Source organism: Panulirus ornatus, chromosome 65 (assembly GCF_036320965.1).
Source record: "Panulirus ornatus isolate Po-2019 chromosome 65, ASM3632096v1, whole genome shotgun sequence".
Classification (NCBI taxonomy): Eukaryota; Metazoa; Arthropoda; class Malacostraca; order Decapoda; family Palinuridae; genus Panulirus; species Panulirus ornatus.
Window position 1 is genome coordinate 5,789,213 of NC_092288.1, and position 24,300 is coordinate 5,813,512.

At 45.4% G+C, this 24,300-nt stretch overlaps 1 protein-coding gene across 4 annotated transcripts in view; it reads left to right on the forward strand.

Annotated features, from left to right (window-relative positions):
* The window catches only part of LOC139746508 (protein brain tumor-like), a 245,501-nt gene that overhangs the window by 206,998 nt on the left and 14,203 nt on the right, over nucleotides 1-24,300 (forward strand). For all 4 annotated transcript variants that reach the window (XM_071657818.1, XM_071657819.1, XM_071657820.1 and 1 more), the window contains 2 exons: nucleotides 19,256-19,397; nucleotides 21,288-23,473. In XM_071657818.1, the coding sequence (XP_071513919.1) occupies nucleotides 19,280-19,397; nucleotides 21,288-23,473 (2,304 nt within the window). In that variant the 5' untranslated portion in view covers nucleotides 19,256-19,279. The remainder of the gene's footprint in view (nucleotides 1-19,255; nucleotides 19,398-21,287; nucleotides 23,474-24,300) is intronic.

Genomic DNA, 24,300 nt, shown 5'->3' on the forward strand with positions numbered 1-24,300 from the left:
TAGGTCTGGGCCTACAACCTGACCCTTGAGGGGTCGGTCGGACTCAAGACCCGCTCGTCGTCATCCTCAAGGGTCGCCCCTTAGTGCTCAAGGGTCGTACCGTCCGTCCTTCTCAAGGAGGGTGTGGGGGTTCTATATCAGAACTAATGATAACAGTGGAGACGAAGATGGTGAAGATAGCGGCGAAGGAGCATAGCGATGATGTTGATAAGGGTTGGGAATAATAATGATAATAATAATTTAGATTGCGTTTCTCTCTCTCTCTCTCTCTCTCTCTCTCTCTCTCTCTCTCTCTCTCTCTCTCTCTCTCTCTCTCTCTCTCTCTCTGTGTTCGGGGCCTTCGTGTCAAGTTGGTCTTACATCATGGGGTGCGTTGGACCCGATTAGGAGTGCGCTGGTATGCAACACACTTGCACTACTGCGTGGTCACTACCTCCCACAGTGATCCATGACACTACCAAGGAACGTATACCTTTCAAGCGGATGTTTGAAGTAAGCGATAGGTGGTTTACCGAGATAGTAAACCCTGAGGGTATACATAAGGAAGAGGTGGTGGTTCTAATAAGTTGGGTTTACACAGATTGTAGACGTATGAGGTCTAGCATAGACATTTTATTGATATGCAGATTTATGTATTGTATACATTTGGGCTCCAGTATTCGCATCTTTTATGTCTAGACAGCAAATATTTCCAGCATTTTGCTGTTCAATGTTCTGGACCTGAGCGTGCTAGAGGCTGTATGTAACTCGTGCAGGGGATAGAGTGAATTGGAATTAAGTGGTATAGAGGGGGCGACGTGCTACAAGTGAACTGAACCGAGGCATTGAAGCGGTAGGAAGAAGCCACGTAAAGGTCTGTGGGGCCTGGTTGCTGATAAGGGGGGTGTTGTGGTACCGGTGCATTGTACGTGGCAGCCAGTGTGTGTGGATGTTTGTGAATGTGAAGCCTCCTCTTCCGTCTGTTCTTGGCGCTAACGGTGGGAAACGGCGATCGAGTATGAAAGTACTGTAAAATCGCTTACGAGGGATGAACAAGAGGAGGCAGTAGTAGCCCACAGAGAGTAATGGTTCCCACACACACACACACAGTAACAACTACAACATCGTCTGTAGTTGTGGAGATAAGAATGATTTATCTCTTCTTAACGCTGATATACATTTTGTTTATTTATTTATTTATTTATTTTTGTAATATTTCGGTCTCCTGCGGCGTTTAGATTCGGGTGTTGTGTTCTTCCCTCCGTGGCTCTGATGGGGCTTGGCTGTTTCCTTGGGGTTGTGTGTTCCGTAGGCCTAAGGCGAACGATATTACGTTCAGGGGGGAAAGGGGGGGTTGAATTGAAGCGTCCCCAGTGAACTCTCCAGACCTGACCCTGTACCCCCCCCCCCCCCGACACACGCACACACACACACACACACACACACGGACACGCACACTTCTCTCGCCACCAGCGGTGGTGCCATACAAGTAGCGAACACGTTGAAAGAATCTAGTCTCTCCTACATGACCAGGAGGCAGTGATAGGTCATCTTTCCCCTTCCCTCTCCCCCTCCAGAGCAAGGCAGGTTTGGAGAAAACAGCGGTGCAGTCTTGCCCACATACGAGCCACCGAAGAGCACGTTTAGTCCACCACGTAGAAAGTGCTGTAAGGTAACGACAAGGCCAGGATCAAGGGATGTGGCAACACGCCAGCGACCCTTTGACACTCCCGGGGGAGGAGGAGGGGGGTGTTGGGGGCTGCTGGGCTGGGCTTGGGGGGGGGGGGGGGGACTTAGCAGCCTTGCACAGTTGCCGGTTCCTGTTTTAACCAACGTTTCGGACAAGGGGTGAGGAACCAGATTCATATACAACATCTACAACTACAACAGTTGAGTTGAAAAGGAGTTTGACTCACAGTGTTGTAAGGAGGAGTGACACTAGAATGTTACGCGTTGGTACTTTGGTTTTTATTTGGGGGAGAATAACAACATGGCCACCACCACCACCAGGGGTGACTTGTGCATGACACGTTAACCTCCCACGTGGGGAGGTCAGTGGTTGACCTTACTGCTGCATGAGATTCAGTCACTGGCTGAAATCCTGGCCACTGTGGACTGGCTTCAGGAGGCCGTGCCTTTCACCACACACACACACACACACACACACACAAACACACAACACACACACACGCACACACACACACACACACACACACACACACACACACACACACACACACACACACACACTTGATCTGTGCTGTACACTCTGCCACATCCCCGTGGGAAACACGAAAGCAAAATGTAACGTGCTAAACGGAACTCGGTGTGTAGACATCCGGGGACCGAAGGTGTGTGTGTGTGTGTGTGTGTGTGTGTGTGTGAGAGGGGTGGGGTGGGGGGAGGATGTAGATAGGTGGTGTAGCTACGTCTTAACGGATGGCAGCCACGAACAAACTTATTGATTGAAGGGAGAAGCAGAGTATGACTGTGGGATTAAAGCTTTCTCCAATCCTTACAGCGGTAAAGATGGAAGGTGCATCAAGAAATATTTAAAAAAAAAAGAATATTTCCCATCGATTCTCTTTGCCCGAAGTTTGCATATTGCATAAGAATTTGCATTGATTCCCCCTCGGCTGAAGTAATGCAGACTGCAGACGATGTTGGAAGGAAAAAAAAAAAAATGTGTTTTAAGGCAGACACGAGACTGGGGTCAATGATATAACAGCTTTTGTGCAAGGTTACGAGAATTGGAAAGTTTTGATGACCATTTATTGTTGTAATGACCAGTTTATTAGGGGACTGTTGTAATGACCGGTTATTATTGGGGCTTCGTAACGACCGTTCATCTTGTAACGAAACTGCTGATTAACGAGAAGTGTCTCTTAGGCTGCGCTGCAATCAGTAACAGGGGATGGATGGACTCCTATTGCAGCGCACGAAGTTCCCGGATGTGATTGTACCTCATTGACGATGATTCAAAGGTGACTTTATATTCCTCCCCCCTCTCAAAGGGGGAGTCCGGTAACATCCGTGTGGCGAATCACACCTGGTTCAACAAGGAATGGAACTCTGCTGAAGAGGTGGGCTGGGCCGGGCGCTGCCACGGTGTACACCAGTGTGAGCAAACGAAGGCGTCTTGGGTACGAGGCATAAATTTCTGGACCATAAATCTAAGAAATGCCACTTTCAGACCACCCCATCCCCTTCCTTGTGGCCTCTTCCAGGGAAATTTCAGTTGGGTTTCCAGCGTGCTGGAATGATGGAGAGGGAGGTGAGGGAGGGAGTCGTCGTCTGGTGGAGAGTACAAGAGGTTTTGGAACGTCCAGTTAATTGCGCGTCCCCTGCAGGAGTGGTGGTCGTGGTCACCAGCCTTGTTGATCTTGTTTTCAGGCGCCAGTAGAGCCAGGTTTAAAGTTCGAGACTGAGGTGGGGGGGGTTGCAACCTCCCCCCCACACCATCCTCCCCCCCCCCCATCCCTCCTCTTCCTTATGAGGAAGGTTGATGTGTTGCATAAGAGGCTTTGGGAGCAGGAAGGGCAATTCCAGAGATGGGGGTTAGGGAGGTGGTGGTGGTGGTGGTTGTGGGGGGTGGGTGTCGTCACTGGGGGGGGGGGGGGAGCTGAACGCACCAGGGAGGAAGGAAGAGCCAGGTTATCGATCCCAGCTGCACGAGCACACACACACACACACACACACACACACACACACACACACACACACACACACACACTCTCCTCTCCCCCCCTTCCACCCCAGGACATGTACAACTTCCAACCCCCTCCCCCCTTTTCTCCCTCCCTCCCCTCCCTCACTGTTGTAGACACTGGCCCAGCGTGGCACGTGTAAACCGTCCTTCCCCCTCCCCCTCCACACACACACACACACACACACACACACACGTACGTCTTGGTGGTCCACCTGTCTGTTATCACCAGCAACGTCACAGGTGTCCCGCCTTCCTCCTTCCCAAGGGCGCGCACTTGCCCATCACCCCCTCCCCTCGGTCGGTCTCTCCTTCCTTAGGTGTATATTCTCTCTCTCTCTCTCTTTCTCTCTCTCTCTCTCTCTCTCTCTCCATCAAGCAGTTGTTGGCCTTTGTCTTGCCTACACACACCCTCCCCCTTCATCCCCCTCCCCCACAGTTCACTCGTGGAGCAGCAGCAGCAGCCTTGTGGGGGTGTGTGGGGGGATCGTCACGTCACACCGCAGTCTTCGCCGACGTCATGTTGTTCGCAATTTTGCGTCACGGGGTTGGCAAGTGCTTGCAGGATTGTGGGGCGCGGGGGGAGGCGAGCCTGCCCCCTCCTCTCTCTCTCTCTCTCTCTCTCTCTCTCTCTCTCTCTCTCTCTCTCTCTCTCTCTCTCTCTCTGCCATACCAGGGAGAGACCTCAGAATCACTGCTTGTAACTCGGTTTGAGCGAGTTAGTTAGGTTAGGTTCGTTTTTTTTTTTTTTTTTTTTTTTTACACCCGTTGAAAGGCTGCTGTAGTAGTAGTAGTAGTAGTAGTAGTAGTAGTAGTAGTAGGGTAGGGTCTTCATCAAGCTTACGAACAGAAACCCCCGTAACGTTTTCTATGGTAGTTAGACCATGGTCATCTGGTGGTGGCTTAAGATGGCCGGCCCCATTGCATACAACACGTTCGATTTTACTTTCGAAGGTTTTATTTATTGTCTCTCACTTCTTTTTTTTTTCTGCATCGAAGCGTTCGTATTTATTATTATTTTTTTTTTTTATGTATGACTTTCAGCTTCAACGGTGTTTGTGGTCATGCGCTGCCGTATGTAGCCAGCCAGCCAGGCAGACCCAGAGTGTGAACTGCTTCTCTTCAAATCACCCACGACCGTCTTTGTTCTCACGGGATGACGGGAAGAAAAAAAAAGAAATAAGAGGGATTTCTCAGCACACGTTGCTGGGTAAGAGAGAGGGGGGAAAAAAGATATATTTGTGTCAGTTTTCCTTAGTGGTAATGTCTAGACTAGGGATTTATCTCTTCAGAATGGTGCCTTGTCTCGCGAACTTACAAGCAAATCATCCTTCTTTAGTGAATAGGTTTTTGGGACTCTTGTGTCTGTCTATCCTTGTGTGTGTGTAGCGCGCGCATCTGGACCCACGGAGCACTTTGTATCTGTCTAGGGACCAGGTCTCTACTACCCCCCCCACCACTGTTTGTTATGTCTGAGGGGGTTGGTACGTCTCTCTCTCTCTCTCTCTCTCTCTCTCTCTCTCTCTCTCTCTCTCTCTCTCTCTCTCTACCCCTGCAGCCGTGGATGGTATATCTGGGGCGCACATCTGCCTGCCCCCACGCTCCCCCGTAGATATTATTCCTTGGGCGCGCCTCTAACCCCGCTGTCTGTTTATTTCCAAAGAGCGCAGGTCAGGTCACCCCCCTGCTCTGCCGTTGGGTCTTGGACGCTGTTTACCCGCGAAGCATCGCAGAATCATTAGAGTCCACTTCACTGGCTAGTAATGGAGTAATTGCGCCGTGTTGCAGAGTGTCGAGGTAATTACCGGGGAACTGAACTGGTAGTTTAGAGACCCGGAAGCCGAGTGGAATAATGTTTTAAAAGAGGGAAGAAAAAGAGAAAATAAAATCGTACCTTTGTCGAGTTGATTAAGAGGTCTTTTTCCACCCATAGGTGTCCTGTGTTGTTTGGGTGGGTGTCATCTCAAAGATTCGTAACAGGCGACGCTTTCGTTTTGTGTCACCCATGACCCCTGACCTCTCAGTAATCCTACACTATTGAGGTATTCATTAATGTTATCAGGCTTCTGACCCAGACTGTGTGTGTGTGTGTTTCCTGCCGGCTTATCATCCTGTCATCTACATGGGCATGGCGAACCCCACCTCTTTTATTTTAGTCGTGTTTCCCCGCTCCTGGACGGGCGTGATGACTGATATAGTTCGTATCACCCAATCACGGATGCTTGAAGGATCGTGGTATAGAGTCCGGTCAACATGCATAGAAGCCGCGTCTCTCGCAGGCCAGGAGCGGGTGCTGCTTGGCAATGACCGTGAGCCATCAGTCATTTGTTTTTTGTGTTTTTTAGGCGCAGGCGAGAGAGAGAGGGGGGAAGGACACTCTGAAAGCTTATACAAGTCGTATCCTTCCGTCTGTTACCACTCTCAGTGGCGTGACGGGCGTGGAACATTGACTGTACACAATCCGTGGTATCAGTCAAATTAGAAGGCGCCATGAATACTGCTTATTAATTATAGCCTCATTATCCACGGGGCGCAGGAGCGTCCACTCTACTACTACTACAGTAAGCCTGCAGGAGCGCCACGGACCATCCCGTGGCGAACTTCAGGAACTACTACTGCTACCCTGGACTGGCCAGTCCTTGGTGCTAAATCACCGAGCCACGCACGTACGTACCTGCGGGGGCTGGCCGCAGCTAGGAACAGCCTGTGTGATCACGGCTGCACCGGCGACGACAGCTTAGAACCTCCCTCCCTCCCTCAACACCGAGCTAACTGTCTGTGGTGGTTGGGTGGTGGTGGTGGACATGTCGCCAAGCCGCTCTCAACCAACACAACTTTCGAAGGAAGGCGGGCCTGGCCTGACCTACCCTAACCCGACCTACCCTAACCCGACCTTCCCCAACCTGACCTTCCCCTTCGAACAAAATCGATAGAGAGGAGTCGCGATCGCGTACTCCCGCGCCAGGATTACGGCGTTTATTGTGTATTAAAAGCTTGCCGTATTACATCAAGCTGGGAATAAAGACGGAATGAGATCAGGTTCACTTTACACGTGGCTGCAAGCAGATGCTATAATGGCTAGGATGGGTTTAAAGTCTATTGCGCATGAGCAGTGATATACGAGTACTGGGGAGGCGGGTTTGAGAGAGTTTTAGTCGTAGTTTTTCTTTTTAGTCTTAAAAACAATCTCACGATTATTGGTCGGGTTCGAATTGATAAAATAATGTGCTTGGTATTGCCACAAAGATTCATGATACAGTCCTTTACAACGGGCGCGCCAAATATTACGTGCACGCGAAAATCACTGGTTTTTTTTTCCCCCACCTAAAAGTAAAGAGAGACATAACGGCTTATAGTAATGCCAGACTCCATGCAGTGTGTGTGTGTGGAATAGGTCCAAGGAACAAAGGAAGTGCTGTAAACCTGTATCAGAGAGAGAGAGAGAGAGAGAGGCGTTCAGTGTCCCCGGCCCCAAAGACTTTTAGTAGGACTTTTAGCCACAGATTTTTGTGAACATTTCTGCACCTCTTTAAAGATTCCCATGGTGGTAGGAGGATCTTCAGTACCCACCTCCCCTGGCGCTGTAAGGGTGTAGCGTCCGAGACTGAGGGTTGGTTCGCCAGGCGAGGCACTGTGGGGAGGGGAGGCCAGGCGAGGCACTGTGGGGAGGGGAGGCTGTGGTGGGGGGGATGGGCAGGAGGAGCGAGGGGGGGGATCGGGTCCTGTGTGGTAAACAATGTAACGTGGGCCTGTTGATGAGGTGGTCTTTGTTGTGGTTGTGTAGTAAAGGTCTTCAGCCCGTCCTCTCTCTCTCTCTCTCTCTCTCTCTCTCTCTCTCTCTCTCTCTCTCTCTCTCTCTCTCTCTCTCTCTCTCCTTTTCCTGCTTTCGGTTACTTGATAGAACCCCACCCCCCTCCCCCTCTCTTCAACAACAGCAACCCCCCACCCCACTGTCAGTGGACGTCTGTCTGTACGTACCCTCACAACCCCCCCTCCCCCCAGAGGCAAAGGATCCCACCTTACCCCCCACCTGCCGTGGCGTGGCGTGGCGCTGCGCTCCCCAGCCAGAGTTCGCTAGCCAACACCCCACACCCACCCCCCTCCACTCTGCCTTTCTTCACCTCATCTTTAACCGCTGCTCGACCCGGGTTCCCAGAAATCCACCTCTGGAGCACAATTTTCCTCAAGTGCATTAAAACTAGCGTTCGACGATAACCCCACTTCCCCTGCCCAGGAACGCTCAGATTAACTAACCCCCGTCCATAAGGTACACATTTCGTCGTATGTTGAAGGACGTGCCGGACGGACGGACGTCGCCGTGTGTTGCCAGGATCCCCTCACGAGCCGTGTGTGTGTTTCACCTCAGCCCCCCCCCCCCCCCCCCCCGTACCTGAGGCAGTGTGAGACCCACCGACTTTGGGTACGTTTTATAGTCCGAAAAGCGGCGGTGTGTGTGTGTGTGTGTGTGTGTGTATGTTTGTTCAGAGGCCACCAGCAGCAGCAGCAGGAGAGAGAGAGAGAGAGAGAGAGAGAGAGAGAGAGAGAGCCATTAGGGACGATGTTAGGAGGTGGGGCAACGTTTCTTGGATGAATAAGAGTCGTTTTCGATGGACCACTTGAGTGGAGCTGGTTGGAAGGGAACGTTTATTGCGACAGAACGTTTGTGTAGTCTACTACGAAGAGGAGGTGCGATATTCTTGGCCGGGAAGAAGTGCTATGGTGTCGTTGATAGGTGACGTTTGTTGGAGCAGAACGTTTTTCATGTTCACAAGGACGTGTGATATTGTTTGCCGGAAACGTTTATTGGATAAGTTTTTTTATTTTGTTTGTTTATGGGGAAATGTTTGTGGTGGTAGGGGACGTTTTGGTACGTTTCAGCTGGCACCACTTGTAAGATCAAAACGTTTTTGTGTTGTGGGAGTCGTGTCGCTTCTCTTAAGTCGTCTACGTTTGTTTGTTTATTAGATTGGGAACGTTCCTGCAGGGTTGTTGAAGCGGTAGGCTGTCATACAGAAATATTTAGGTGTATTCGCGGTGTCTTTATTATTTGGCTTGGAGCTGTGGCCAGGGTACGTTGGATGGTACCATTTGTCACTATTGATTGCGGGGAAGGTCTCTTGCTGTGTCCTGGGAACGTTTGTAGTCGTGTGACTGAGAACGTTTTCTTGTCAGCTCGTAACGTTGGTTTTGGGTCGTTAACGAGGCTATCTGGAGTGGAGTGGTGTGGTGTTTACCACTTGTTTGGGTAAGGATTCGTCGTCTTGGTTGGGGGGGGGGGCAACGCGTCCCAGATGGTTCTTTCTTTGTTCCGTTCCACACGTCTCCCCTCAGCTAATTGTTTGTCCCAGTCCGCGCGTTCCAGCTGGTCGTTTGTTATGGCCCACACGTCCCAGGTGGTCGTTCGTCCCGATCCACATTTCTCAGCTGATTGTTTTTTTGTGTCATATTGGGCAACTAACTGAAATTCGCTCACGACGCGTCGTTTAGGTTATGTAACGACGCCGTTGCGAACTGAAATGTTTGTTTTGCAAACTACGCGTTCTTCAGGATGAACCAGCCAGGTTACACGGTGTGTAGGAAATTGAATTCTGCAGGCTTAAGGACTTGGGTAGGAAACAAAAGATTTCGCAAGGGAAATTGAGGGTCGCAGACTGAGCAGAGCCGGGTGGAGGACAGCCAGCCCCTGAAACCAGCGTTAACTATCGTTTGACGCTGGTAGTTTCGACGTGAGGGTACTGGGTCGTTCATAAGACTGGTAGGAATAATAGGTTCTGGCGTGTACCATAGGGATTTTAAGCTCTTGGCTGTATTCGTGGAACGGGACTGGTTAGACCGTAGTGGTTTGGGTTAGGTAAGGTGGATAGTTTTTTTTAAGTTTGCCTGGTTAGGTTTATGCCCAAGAAATGTCGGAGGAAAAATATATCCCAGTACATCCCAGATCCTCTCACGATATTGCCACGCACCGCCACCACCACAGGTCACGGGGAACGGTAGGTGGTGGTGGCAGGGTTGGCAGAGTTGGTGGTTAGTTTAGGGGTGGTGGCAGGAGGATGGGGAGGAGAGAGAGGGGGAGAGAGCCAGGTACAACGTAACTATAGTGATAACTGTTGTCACAGTATGTTGTGGCTGGCGTTGTGCCAACAACATCATCATCATCATCACAACCGTAATTAGGGAGACGATGCTGAGCTTTAACAACAACAACAACCACACAACACCCACCCTTCCTCAACCCCCAACATCCACTTCATACAATATTCTGAACCCCCGGACACGCATCAGCGCCCAGGGAGTAGACTTGTTCTCGAACTTGTGTGCGAGAGACCCAGCTTAAAACAATGGAAGTTACTGAATATATGATACTACATATAGGAGAGACCTTTGTATGCCATGGTACGATCCTGGCGTCGCAAATACAACTTGGATGACGACATACGTCATCAGACAGGCTGGTGGGACAGGTCCTCACAAGGAAGTGGCTTGGTGACGGGCGGGGTCTGGCCGTCCCCAAGGAACGTGTATGTAAAGGGCATACCACAGCATAGTGGGGAATAACCTGGCATACAGTGGCGTTATGGTGAGGCGAAGGGTAGGGCTACAGTGCCACTATTTGTAACGGGAGGAGAGCACCGTAATGGGAACAGGTGTGACCTGAGAGAGGATGATGGGCCGGTATGGTGCCACTCTGATGGGAAGGGCAGATAGTCAGGTACCTTAGTGGGAGATGGGCAGGTACGGTGGCACCATAGAGAGGCCAGCAGCTGCAGCGGTGCCAGGAACTTACAGTATGGCAACGTGACCAGCTAGGGGCACCCCCCCCCCCCCGACCAGCTGGGCAACCCTCCCTCTCCCCCACTCCCTCAACTCCGTGGTTGACTGTCTGACGTCATCTCCCATCTCATCTAGTGCCTAATTCGTCATTATTCCTCTGTCCTTAACATTTATCGCTTTGTGTGTGTGTGTGTGTGTGTGCGTATTACTTTCGAAGTGCATAAGTTATTTTTGCTGGCGTCATGTGACGTAGGGCCTCCCGGGAGAGAACCTGGCATCCTCAGGAAGTCGGTAAATTATTATTATTATTAACAACTGGGATTATTTTGTCATGCGAGGTGGATGGACGGCCTTGCCTTGCTGGTGAGCAGCTAGTGTTCACAGCATGTTAAATGGTTATGGGCCGACCTGTTGGGTTGGTGCCTGAGGTGCTGGTTGCGCCCCCCCCCCCCCCCCCCCGTCTCTCTCTCTCTCTCTCTCTCTCTCTCTCTCTCTCTCTCTCTCTCTCTCTCTCGAGAGAGAGAGAGAGAGAGAGAGAGAGAGAGAGAGAGAGATCAGACGCTTCGACCTTCGCCCCAGCGGGTCAGTGAGGTCACCTAATGTTCTGCCTGGAGATAATTCCTGAGCACAATGGCTCCCGGCACCGTGGTCGCATTCATGGCCCTCTCTCTGGTGGGATGCGACTCTTTAGAGACTTTTTCTGTACTCGAGAGGTTGCACACGAATCTGATTGCAATTTTCGTTGATATGAGTATCGAACAACGCGTCACATAATTGTATTGGTGAGGTAAGAGCTAGGTTTATGAATACGGCTGGTGGACAACTGTCTGACATCCGCCAGACACATGAAGGAAAGAAAAAGATAAGAGAAGGGAACAATTAATAAATGGTAGAAAGATTTATGATCTTTGGACTAAGAAAATCTAAATTAACAAAAGAATGTCGAAATGTTTGGATAGTGCATGATCTTAGTCTTAGATAACATTCAGATGAAATACCTCAGACACGAATGGTTCAATCAGACCCCTGCAGCTCCAACCTTCACTTTTCATGCTTTCTCTTTCTTGCACTGAACATTTCTTCTTTCTTGAGTCTGACCAGTGCAACATCTTTGAATGGGGGATCGATACTGTTTTAAGTTCAGTAGTGCAAATAATGTAATGTCTACCTGTATTCCAATCCAACTATTACTCATGCCTCCTAGGCTCAGTTGCAAAACGCTACTATTTAACCTTGCAGTATCATATGTATCTTGGGCAGTGCTTTGTCTTCCACCTTCTTTAAACCCTCACATAATTATTCTTTGTTCAGTGAGCCAAGAACCACATGCGACACACACACCTGGGGGACTAGACTTCTACTTGGCCATGTTTGCAGATGAGGGAAGTAAAAAGCGATGGGGATTGCATCAACTTACATGGGGACCTAGATAAACTCCAAGGTTGATCGGTTATAGTTCAACCCAGGTAAATGTGGAACAATGAGGATGCAGCACAGTGAAAGGAGGCCTTGATGTGAATGTTACCCAGCAGGAAATAAGCTGCAGAAATCTGTGAGAGAGAGACTTGGGAGTGGACATTGTGCCTATAAGTCGCCAGAGTCCCACCTGAGGAGGATTGTAAATAAGTCACCCCATCTGCAAGCAAATATTAGAAGTACAGGATAGGGCTAAAGAAATATAGGGGAGCTGGCCACATCATGCATAAGGCCAGAACTAGAATATGCTTCTCAGGTGTGGTCTTTGCAGTAAAGTATGTACAGAGATCTGATAAAGTAAGTCCAAGGGAGAGCAGCAAAAATGATGCCAAAATTCAAAGCAGAGTAACAAGGAAATGCTAGGACCCTTCAATTTCTCCACCATGGGAGAGAGAGGAGTGAGAAGGATTTGATCACAACCTTCAAGATCTTTGATCATGATGGTAAGTTATTTTTTTAAAAAGGCAAGGATAACTTGAAACTAAGCAAGAAACATGTCAGAAATGATTTGAAGAAGCGCATGTTTAGTATGCAAGTACTGTTGTGGGTTAGTGTAATGAAGTAATTGATGAATTTGTGAATGCAGACAGCATACATTTAGAAAGCTGTATGATGGTAGAAAAAGTTTGATTTAAAAGATGAGGTCCCTACATGGTTAGAACTTCTTTCCACTACTGTACAAATAGATAATAGGTAACATTACACATACACACATATACATATGTATATATATTTTATTTTCTTTCATACTATCTGCCATTTCCCACATTAGCGAGGTAGCGTTAAGAACAGAGGACTGGGCCTTTGAGGGAATATCCTCACCTGGCCCCCTTCTCAGTTCCTCCTCTTGGGAAATTTAAAAAAAAAAAAAAAAAAAAAAAAAAAAAAAACGAGAGGGGAGGATTTCCAGCCCCCCCCCGTTCCCTTCCCTTTTAGTTGCCTCCTACGACAGGCAGTCACATGAATTTCATATGATACTGTATGCGATGTTCAACCTTTTTTTCCATAATGAAAAATTTTCCACTATCATGGTGTTGAATGGTAAACCAAATGTACTATCACCTATGCCCAAAGCAGGGAACTTGTCAATTGTGCCAAACACCCATATATATTTGTTTGTTGTTTATTTATATATGGGGGGGGGGGCCTCGTCTGAACCCTTGCTTTTTGTTAAGGGAGGCTGCATTGTACAAGTTATCAGTCATGATGTGTTGAACCACAGGCCTACAGACCAGTACAGGCTGTTGGATGCAGTCACCTTACAGATATGTAACATAGTGAGTGAATTTCATTACAGGCTGCCCTATGGCTTGCTTGGTGTTTGAGAGGTGTTACTGGAGCAGCTGCACCATCTAGATTTAACGCCAATCCAAACACAAAAATTACATAAATCTCTCTCATCACTCAGGTGGAATGGGAAGTCATAGTTTTAGCAGTTGGGCTGAAACATGATGACATGGCTAATGATATATCTGATGAGATTTTTAGCAGAGCTTAACAGTGGTCCCAACGTAGGTTAAACTGCCAGTGGCAAGATGTGCAAGATCTATAATGAAGCTTATTGCAACAATGACAAAGCAGCTTCTAAAGTTCATGGCAAACTTGGAGCAAAGTATTGATTTATTGGATGCTGCATGTGATGGAGAGAGACCATGCTGTATGACAGAAATAGCAATGCACTGTAAACTTTTTTTCATTCAGATTTGTCCATCATGGAGATCTCATCACGTGGGCTAATGTTGCTCATAAATGTAGGGCAAGCCAAGCACTTTGCTTGACCACTTGTGTCCATCACAACAAAATCATCATAGCTTTCTCTTCTAATCAGTAACCCCTTACCCTACCTACAACCTGTAGACCTTGCTATTTGTGGTCTATGATAACCACTCCCCACTCCCACTCGACTTTAATCTCCTTGTCTGTAAACTCTCCCCGACCCCATCTCTGCACCAGTAACCCCTTTCACTCTCCCCCCGCCAATGACCTCCTCCTTTCCCCTTTGACCATGGATGATCTTTGTTTCTCTACCTTTGGATAATCTCTCCCTATTGGTAACCTCTCCCACCCTCTCCCCCATGGACAATCTCTCCTACCCCTCTTTTCACCACCTGTTTCCTACACCCACTTTCCTTACTGGACAGCCTCCCCATTAGTACCATTATTGACAGGGACCATCCTTCCCCCTCTGTGTTGATGACTTCCTCCTCCAGTACCAACTTCCCAACAGAGGACCTTTACCACTACCACAAGATGTCAACCACCACAACTCTCCCCAAAAAGGACCTCTACCACCTCTCCCATAGAGGGCCTTTTCAGCCACCTTCTTAATGAGTGTTTTGCCATCACCTTTACCCTACTTAATCTGTTCACCATTCCCTTTCCCTACTGACAACTTCCTCACTGACTGTTCTCCCCTCCAGTGACCTTGTAGTCACTCACAGATAACCTTCTCACCCATTCACTTCACCCTCTTCCTTTCCAGCAATGCCCTCCTTCCCCTATTATCCCCCATCTCCAGGGTGAGGAGCATGTTTGTTATCAGCTTACTTCTTTTTATATGGCAGCTTTTGGTGCCTCTTTGATTGATCTAAAGCAGCTCCAAATGAATGATACCTTCTAGCAGACCTCTTTGTACTGATGATTACATTTCAATCTTAACCCTCTAATTTGCTACATTGGTGGTGTTTGTTGCCCATAGGTTCACACTAGTGGCATATAACCTCATCATGACCTTGATCCACATGTAGTCCCCTTGAACTTAAGTTAAAAGTAATGGCTGTGGTGTAGTACTTTGTTTCAGACAACCCATTTTAATAACAGCCTACTGGATCTTCAGCATACAGTTAATTGATTGATAACCACCAGCCTGTTATTGTTTCTTCTGGCATAGGTGCTAGGAATGTAGATTTTTTTTTCCTGGTTCATAGAGAATCGGAAAACACTTTTACGGACAAAGGACATTTCGGTAGAAATATTAGTAATTTGCAGTTAGCCTTATAGTAAATTTGGATATTATAATTTGATTAGAACAAGTTCAGAAGAGTGGTTTGAGTATGGGCAGATAAGACTATAGTTACAGAGCAGGAATTTGGCATATTTGGTGTGGGCTTTTGGAGGTCTTCTACCTCCATAGCTCAGATTGGGTCCAAGCTGTAGGGGTAAAAGCCCTCTGAAGCTTATGACAGATGTGCGAGATTCCTACAAGTACAGTACCTTCATTTTTCCATGCTGGTATTTGAGCCACTCCTTATAACTCATTATGATTAAACTGTTCTTTATAAAATTATTATAGGAATTAGACCAAGAAACATTACAAAAGTCTGCAAAGTATGAGAGTGATGACACTTTATTTCTTAGATAATTTCATGGTTGCTTATAGTCAGTCAGGACTTTTGAAGAAACATTTATTCTTAAAGAAGAAAGTTTGAGGTATGTTGATTGTTATCAATTAAAGATACCCACTGCAAATACTTTTTTCTTTTCAGAGAAGTGGAGTATCTAGATTGTAGCGTATGATCGCTTTCACAGTGTTTAGTGGTTGCTGTGGTTTGTTTATGCTGATTTGATGCAAATATTAACAATTGTAAAAAATGAACAGCACTGTCGGGATGTAGATAGAAGAGGTATATCGTAATATAACCTTTCATTTAGGAGACGGAGTACTACCTTCATATTTTGTGTGTGTTGTACAAGGTGACTAAAAGGGCAGGGGTCGAGAGCTGTAATTCAGTTTCTAAAAGTTGGAACAGAAAAAGGAGGCAGGCAGTAAAAGGAGCTTATCCTCCTCATGGGCTCAGGCGTCTTAATGCATGTGGATGTAACCAGGATGAAAGGAAAGGATAGATAGGTATTATGTTTAGGGAAAGGAACCAGAATGTTTTGCCTGTCATGGATGGTTTAGAAATGTCCTAGATATAAAGTTTGGGGTTACCGTGAAGATGCAAGTAAGGAAGTGAGCCCCAGACTGATGTCGGTGACAGTTAGTGCATATGCGCTTTGGAACAAGGGGAATTAAAAAGAGAGGTGAGTGTTTTAAATGGAGCTTAGAGAGTAAGTTGGTGATTTTGATACAAGGTATCGAGTATTAATTGGATGATTTGAATGCAAGAATAGGTGATGTGGCACTTCAGAGGTCATGGAGTATCCATTTTGGCAGAAATGGTGAATAACTTGTGGATTTGTCTTCTAAAAATGACTGGTGATTAGGAATACCTGATTTGAATGATAATGATTGATAATTACCCTCCCTAGGAATAATATCAGTGTGTGCAGTAGGGACCAGGTCCTCCAGGATTTTCAGTGTATTTAACAATTGATCTCATAACCGCCTGTTTTTTAAGCCCTTTTTTGAAATTTGAGCCATTCCCAGTCCTGAGTTTTTCACCATTGTGGGTCATGAATGTATTTCTTTAGTTTTTGTTTTAGCTTACTCACTGCAGCTGCCCAAAATATTAAATGTACCCCAACATGGCACTTTTCACTCAACTGAAAAGTTTTTTTTCTTCTTTTTCCATAGTCACTTTTGGCAAGGCTGTATCACTGGAAGTACAGTCTCCTTAAAGAATTTATCACTTCAGTGGAGTCTACAAATCCCTGCTACTGGAATTAAGCCTTGGGTTGCAGAAAGTTTCTAGGTAACACCAAGAAACTTTTTCATGGAAATTGGTTGTAGGGCTATTATGAATAAGATATATATATATATATATATATATATATATATATATATATATATATATATATATATATATATATATATATTTTTTTTTTTTTTTTTTTTTTTTTTTGTCTCCTGCGTTTGCGAGGTAGCGCAAGGAAACAGACGAAAGAGATAGCCCAACCCACCCCCATACACATGTATATACATACACGTCCACACACGCAAATATACATACCTACACAGCTTTCCATGGTTTACCCCAGACGCTTCACATGCCCTGATTCAATCCACTGACAGCACGTCAAACCCGGTATACCACATCGATCCAATTCACTCTATTCCTTGCCCTCCTTTCACCCTCCTGCATGTTCAGGCCCCGATCACACAAAATCTTTTTCACTCCATCTTTCCACCTCCAATTTGGTCTCCCACTTCTTCTTGTTCCCTCCACCTCCGACACATATATCCTCTTGGTCAATCTTTCCTCACTCATTCTCTCCATGTTCCCAAACCATTTCAAAACACCCTCTTCTGCTCTCTCAACCACGCTCTTTTTATTTCCACACATCTCTCTTACCCTTACGTTATTTATATATATATATATATATATATATATTTTTTTTTTTTTTTTTTTTTTTTTTTTTTTATACTTTGTCGCTGTCTCCCGCGTTTGCGAGGTAGCGCAAGGAAACAGACGAAAGAAATGGCCCAACCCCCCCCCCATACACATGTACATACACACGTCCACACACGCAAATATACATACCTACACAGCTTTCCATGGTTTACCCCAGACGCTTCACATGCCTTGATTCAATCCACTGACAGCACGTCAACCCCTGTATACCACATCGCTCCAATTCACTCTATTCCTTGCCCTCCTTTCACCCTCCTGCATGTTCAGGCCCCGATCACACAAAATCTTTTTCACTCCATCTTTCCACCTCCAATTTGGTCTCCCTCTTCTCCTCGTTCCCTCCACCTCCGACACATATATCCTCTTGGTCAATCTTTCCTCACTCATTCTCTCCATGTGCCCAAACCATTTCAAAACACCCTCTTCTGCTCTCTCAACCACGCTCTTTTTATTTCCACACATCTCTCTTACCCTTACGTTACTTACTCGATCAAACCACCTCACACCACACATTTTCCTCAAACATCTCATTTCCAGCACATCCATCCTCCTGCGCACATCTCTATCCATAGCCCACGCCTCGCAACCATACAACATTGTTGGTACCACTATTCCTTCAAACATACCCATTTTTGCTTTCCGAGATAATGTTCTCGACTTCCACACATTTTTCAAGGCTCCCCAAATTTTCGCCCCCTCCCCCACCCTATGATCCACTTCCGCTTCCATGGTTCCATCCGCTGACAGATCCACTCCCAGATATCTAAAACACTTCACTTCCTCCAGTTTTTCTCCATTCAAACTCACCTCCCAATTGACTTGACCCTCACCCCTACTGTACCTAATAACCTTGCTCTTATTCACATTTACTCTTAACTTTCTTCTTCCACACACTTTACCAAACTCAGTCACCAGCTTCTGCAGTTTCTCACATGAATCAGCCACCAGCGCTGTATCATCAGCGAACAACAACTGACTCACTTCCCAAGCTCTCTCATCCCCAACAGACTTCATACTTGCCCCTCTTTCCAGGACTCTTGCATTTACCTCCCTAACAACCCCATCCATAAACAAATTAAACAACCATGGAGACATCACACACCCCTGCCGCAAACCTACATTCACTGAGAACCAATCACTTTCCTCTCTTCCTACACGTACACATGCCTTACATCCTCGATAAAAACTTTTCACTGCTTCTAACAACTTGCCTCCCACACCATATATTCTTAATACCTTCCACAGAGCATCTCTATCAACTCTATCATATGCCTTCTCCAGATCCATAAATGCTACATACAAATCCATTTGCTTTTCTAAGTATTTCTCACATACATTCTTCAAAGCAAACACCTGATCCACACATCCTCTACCACTTCTGAAACCGCACTGCTCTTCCCCAATCTGATGCTCTGTACATATCATATCCCAAGTCCTCTCATGCCCACGATGCTACCACCATAAGGAAGACACTGTACATAGATGCACTCTCTGCTCGTAGATGTACACATATCACAGTATTTTTTTGACTTGCAATCCTGACTGGTGGAAGGGTCAGCTTCTTGAGTGCTGTAGGAGTCTTGTAAGGATAGAAGGGACTTTTGGAGCAGGATGTCAGCACTTCTTCCAGTTGAAGGGAAATGTAAACTCCTTTGAAGTAATTTCTCTGATGAGACTGTGCCACCAATGATACAGACTTGCCAAAGGTGACTTTTCATTCACAATGTAACCTTGAGCACACAGAGTTTGGTAATATGTTTCCATTTTTAATGGTTACTGACCATCACAGTTGAAAAAAATATGGGCAAAGGTTGTGGAAACATGTCTGAGTTGCCAGTAATTGTTAACTGATGTATTAATCCCATGCTTGCCATGATTGGGAGTTTTGAAAACACCAGACTGTGTATGACTTACAGTCCATTGTCAAATGTGTACCTTACCATACATCCCACATCAGTCAGAGTTAATTATATTCTCCTTTGTCAGCAGGTTGATTTACTTAGATGTTCTGATTTCCCCTGTTTTGCAGGTTGTGTGAGGGTGGTTGGTGAGGATGTCTGTAGGCTCTCCCACGCCATCACTAGAGTCTCTGTCTGGGACTCCATTAGGCTCTCTCATTGACTCTGACCCACCCCGCTCCTTGGAGAACTCACCCCCTGCGTCCACCACAGGTAAATTTCATGCATTGCATTTATTTTCATGTACAGTTGCAATTTTCATGGTAAGTGATGTTCAGGGTTAGTGGAAAATGTTTTTAAGTATCAGTGCTTGTGTCAGTTTTTTTTTTAAAGTTAGTTACAAGATAATGAACTATCTAAGAGAAACCATACTTAGAGTTTGACATTAGATCCTGTTATATCTTTAGGTGGGACGATTTTCATATCTTTGATACCCACATTTGAAGAAAATAACAAAGCCAAGGAAATTACATTTTCTCATTTTGTTATATAAGCAACTAAGTCACAAGGATTCTTTCCTGGTGCTTTTTGTGCTTGTGACATAAGGCATCTCTGCATACCAATATAGTACACCTTCAAGCATAAATTACTGCAGGAAAAGGCATCCTTTACAAGTATGGCTCAAGCTTTTACAAGGTATAACGTGAGTAACTAACGTTCTTGGATTTTTTTCACACATTAATAATAGTTGTTGTGACATATGGTACCTCTGCATACAAATAAAGTGCATATTTTTTACTGTAACCCATCCAGGTACAGTTAGGATCCTTTTGAGGTAAAAGGATGATCTTTGAAGTTAACTGCATTTGGCTACATCCAGTGTAGTTTTTAGTTATCCAGGCATATTTCTCCCTGCCAGTGATCTCATTGTATGTAGCAGTTAGTCCATGAGACATTTAGTTTTATAGCTTGAATAATTACAATGAGCCCATTGCACTTTTCTGACATTACAAGATACCCCATCATTACTAATTGCTACAAATTCAGACTGCTCAGTAATATTATTCACACTGCTAGAATAGCCTCACTGGTAGTATATGCTTACAGTGATTGGCAGATTAGGAAGTCTTCACAGATTTTACATTTGGATTCATACTGAATAAGTGCAAGCAAATCAGCATTGTTAAAAATATCTTTCTGGTATCTAATTGCAAAGAGTACTATTGACTCTCTGTCGTGCTGGTTGATAATGAAATCATATTAAAATTGCACTCTAATTTTTCAAAATCCCCTTAGGCCTTTAAAGAAATGAAGAGATGAGACGCTAAAAGAGCATTATGAATCTGTGTTCGGTAAAGCAGAAATCAACGTAAATGACAGAAATATCTTTCCTTGAATATAGTTTCCCCAAAATTACACATTCAGGACTTTGAGAAAGTCATTGAATGCATGTCTATGAGCTGTTCCCCACAACCAGGCTCCTGGAACTCTTGTCGTTTTGAATGAATTTGAAATGCTCATGTTGCCCCACTTTACAAACAAGGAATCAGAGCAATTTGAAGATGCTACCAGCCAATTCCAGTAGTGCTGACATCATATAATTATTAAGATTTTTGTGTCTTAAGACATCATTTGATTGACTTTCTGAATTTATAATTACATAACATAGGATAGCTGGGACTTTTTCCATTTATACGAGTCTTTCTGTCTTGATCATGACTTAGGATTGTTTTTATTTTTTTTCTCCTAACTTCATTTTGTCTCAGCATTTCTTTTATCTCCCAACTTTTTCTCAGCTCTTTTTCTCTCTCTTTCCCAGCAATTGTTGTGTTTACTGTAACTTTTTTCTACTCAGATTCTCTTTGAGCCTCCATCACTTTTTTTTTTCTATAAGCCATGCCAGTCTCCTTTTATTGCTTATGTATTAATGCTTGTTATATTTTTAGTGTATACAGCATCCTTATTGTATTTTGGTTGTATTCATCTGTGTTTCCTGTGGCATTCATCTATTTATTTGTTGTCAAAGGTGTGTCTTGCCTGGCTTAATTTTTTTTTCCTGTCCCTCCTTTGTTTGGTTTTTGGTTTCTGGTGCTTCATATTTTAGAATGTAAATACATTCAGTACATTCTTTTATTAGATTTTAATGAAACATTATTGTTGCAGGTTCTACAGTTGGGCGTAATTCTCCTGTTGCTACAGTATGTGGGCTATGTAACGACACATTTGTGCTGCCACGTGTGCTGTCTTGCCTGCATGTCTTCTGCTTAGGATGCCTAGAAAAAGTGTGTGATGGTGGCGACAGACTTGTATGCCCCCAGTGTCAGGCTGTAACAACTGCCCCCCCTCCAATGTTGTTGCCAGACTACGCTTTACATCGACTACTGGAGACTCCAGTGGATGAACCTGCTTCCTGTACAGCCTGCAAGAGTCGTGACGTGGCTGCTGTGGCTCGCTGCTTGGACTGTGCCAAGCTTCTGTGTCCCCATTGTGTAATGGCTCATCAGTACATGCATTGTTTTGAGGGACATCGTGTGGTGACGCTGGCAGAACTTGCCCAGCGTGATGAACGGCCTGTAACTTGCATACGACATAAAGGGGAACCAATTAAATACTTTTGTGTGACTTGTAGTGCCCCCATTTGTCTTGATTGTACTATGTTGGATCATCCCAAGGGTTTGCATGAATATGAGGCACTAAATGATGCTGCCCCACGGCATCTAGATCAGATCTGCCATGCCATGGAAGGTGGACGATCTAGGGCTGCAGATTTACGGACATGTGTAAAGTCAGTTGAGGGTACCAGTACACGCCTACAGCAGCAGTATGAGAAAGCCCAATCTGAGATCCATGACACCTTTAACTTTTACACAACTATGGTGGAGGAACGCAAGACTGAACTTTTGCGTGAACTGGATTCATTATACCATGCCAAGCAGCTCTCTTTGTCTGTATTTGCTCAAAAGGCCCAGGAGTGTGTGGACAAACTGCTGTCTACTTGTGATTTTGTGGACAAGATGAGGAAGTATGCCAACTCTACAGAAGTACTCATGTTTCGTAAACTCATTGAAGGAAAGCTTTCTGAACAAATGGGGAAAAATTTTGACTTGGGAATGCAGAATGTTAGTGATCTAGAATTTGTAAGCAACTTCCCTGCCATTCAAGTAGGAGTGAGGAACACTTTTGGATACATTCGCTCATCTTCAGATATCCAGGTGGGACCCTCCAAACTTCCCCCAATAGCAAGACCTAATTCGTCCACATCTGTGAGCAGCATGAATAGTATTAACAGTTGTCTGAATGGACTATCAGGAGTCAGCACTTTGGCAAATGGCCTGAATGGGGGAGTTAGTAGTGGCCAGCAAATGACTAACAGCCAAAATGTGTCGGTTGTGTCTAATGGCCAAATGACCACTGGTATTTCCACAAATCTGACCAATAGTTTAAGTTCAGCATTATCCACTAGTCTTAGTAATGGGTTGGCCAATGGCTTGACCAATGGCCTTAATGGTGGACTGAACACTGGCATTAATGGCAATTTGAATGGAATGCTTGAACGTCCATACAGTAACAGTCAGCTGTCTACACTGTTGTCCAAGAGATTTAGCTCATCACAGTCCATGGGACCATTTTCAACTAGTTTGGGGGACATGAACATGAATGGGTTGACTTCATATGAGAAATGGAGTTGTGGAGGTGAGGGCATGTTCAGTCAGGAACAGGTAAATGGTGTTAGTGCTCCTGATCCTGTGCTTCATGACCTATCCCACAAGCTGCTCTCTTGCTCCATCTTTCCACCTCGCTCACAGATCAAACGTCAAAAGATGATTTACCACTGCAAGTTTGGAGAATTTGGTGTTTTAGAAGGACAGTTTACTGAACCTAGTGGTGTGGCTGTCAATGCACAGAATGATATTATTGTTGCAGATACCAATAACCACAGGATTCAAATCTTTGACAAGGAAGGTCGTTTCAAGTTCCAGTTTGGTGAATGTGGTAAACGTGATGGCCAGCTGCTCTATCCTAACCGTGTAGCTGTTGTACGTACAAGTGGAGATATCATTGTTACGGAACGTTCCCCCACACATCAGATTCAGATTTACAACCAATATGGACAGTTTGTGAGAAAGTTTGGAGCAAATACATTGTGTTACCCACGAGGTGTGACTGTTGATCATAAAGGTCGTATCATTGTTGTTGAATGCAAAGTGATGAGGGTCATCATCTTCGATCAATTTGGAACAGTTCTTCACCAGTTCAACTGTCCCAACCATTTAGAGTTCCCTAATGGTGTGGTAGTTAATGATAAACAAGAGATCTTCATATCGGACAACCGTGCGCATTGTGTCAAGGTAAGTTTATTTTATTTTCACTCTCTTTGCAACCAGAGTGCAGTATTGCCATTGTTCATATGTATGCTCAAAACCATTTGTGTACAAATAGTTGGTCAGTTTGATACATATTAATTTATGTATATAGATACCTCAACCTTCCTACCCCAGGAACCCCGTCATTAGAGTTCCGATATCTCTCAGGAAGCCAACCATGTCCACTGGGCAGGACTGTAGGTCAAGGAGTGTTGTACTTTTGTGTAAATGTGCATGAGGTGAGTGTAGGATAATTTAGAAATAAATGTTTTGAGTCTTCAGTATGAAAGTTGTATGTTGAGCATGAGGGGTCTTGTGATATGTTGAATCCATGTCTTTAATGTAGGAATGGGTGATGTCCAGAGTGTAGATGAAAAGGTGTGTCTTGTATATGTCTGAGGAGTGTGGTTTCAGATGGTTGTATGTTTGATGATTTGATGTCTAGACTGCTTTGGGAGGGTGGTTGTATAGTGCTTGGATTTTGGTGTATGTTTTTTCAGTATTGCGTTTGTCTGGGGAGTGGTGGATCTGTGATTATAGGATGTTAAATTGTGAAGCTAGGTAATCCTAATATTTCCTCGTTAGGATTGGTTGTTTATGAGCTGTGTAGATTGGAGTTAGAGCTAAGCATATTGATGTGGGATTGTATGGAGGAGGGTCTTTGTTTGTGAGTAGGTGTTCGGAGTTTGTAATTGCTAGGCAACCAGTGATTGTTCTGACTGCCCCTTGTGTGGTTTGCAGCTTTATTATGTTTGCTTTTGACATCATAGATGTGTTTCTGTCATTTCACTAAAGAATATTCTCTTTCACAT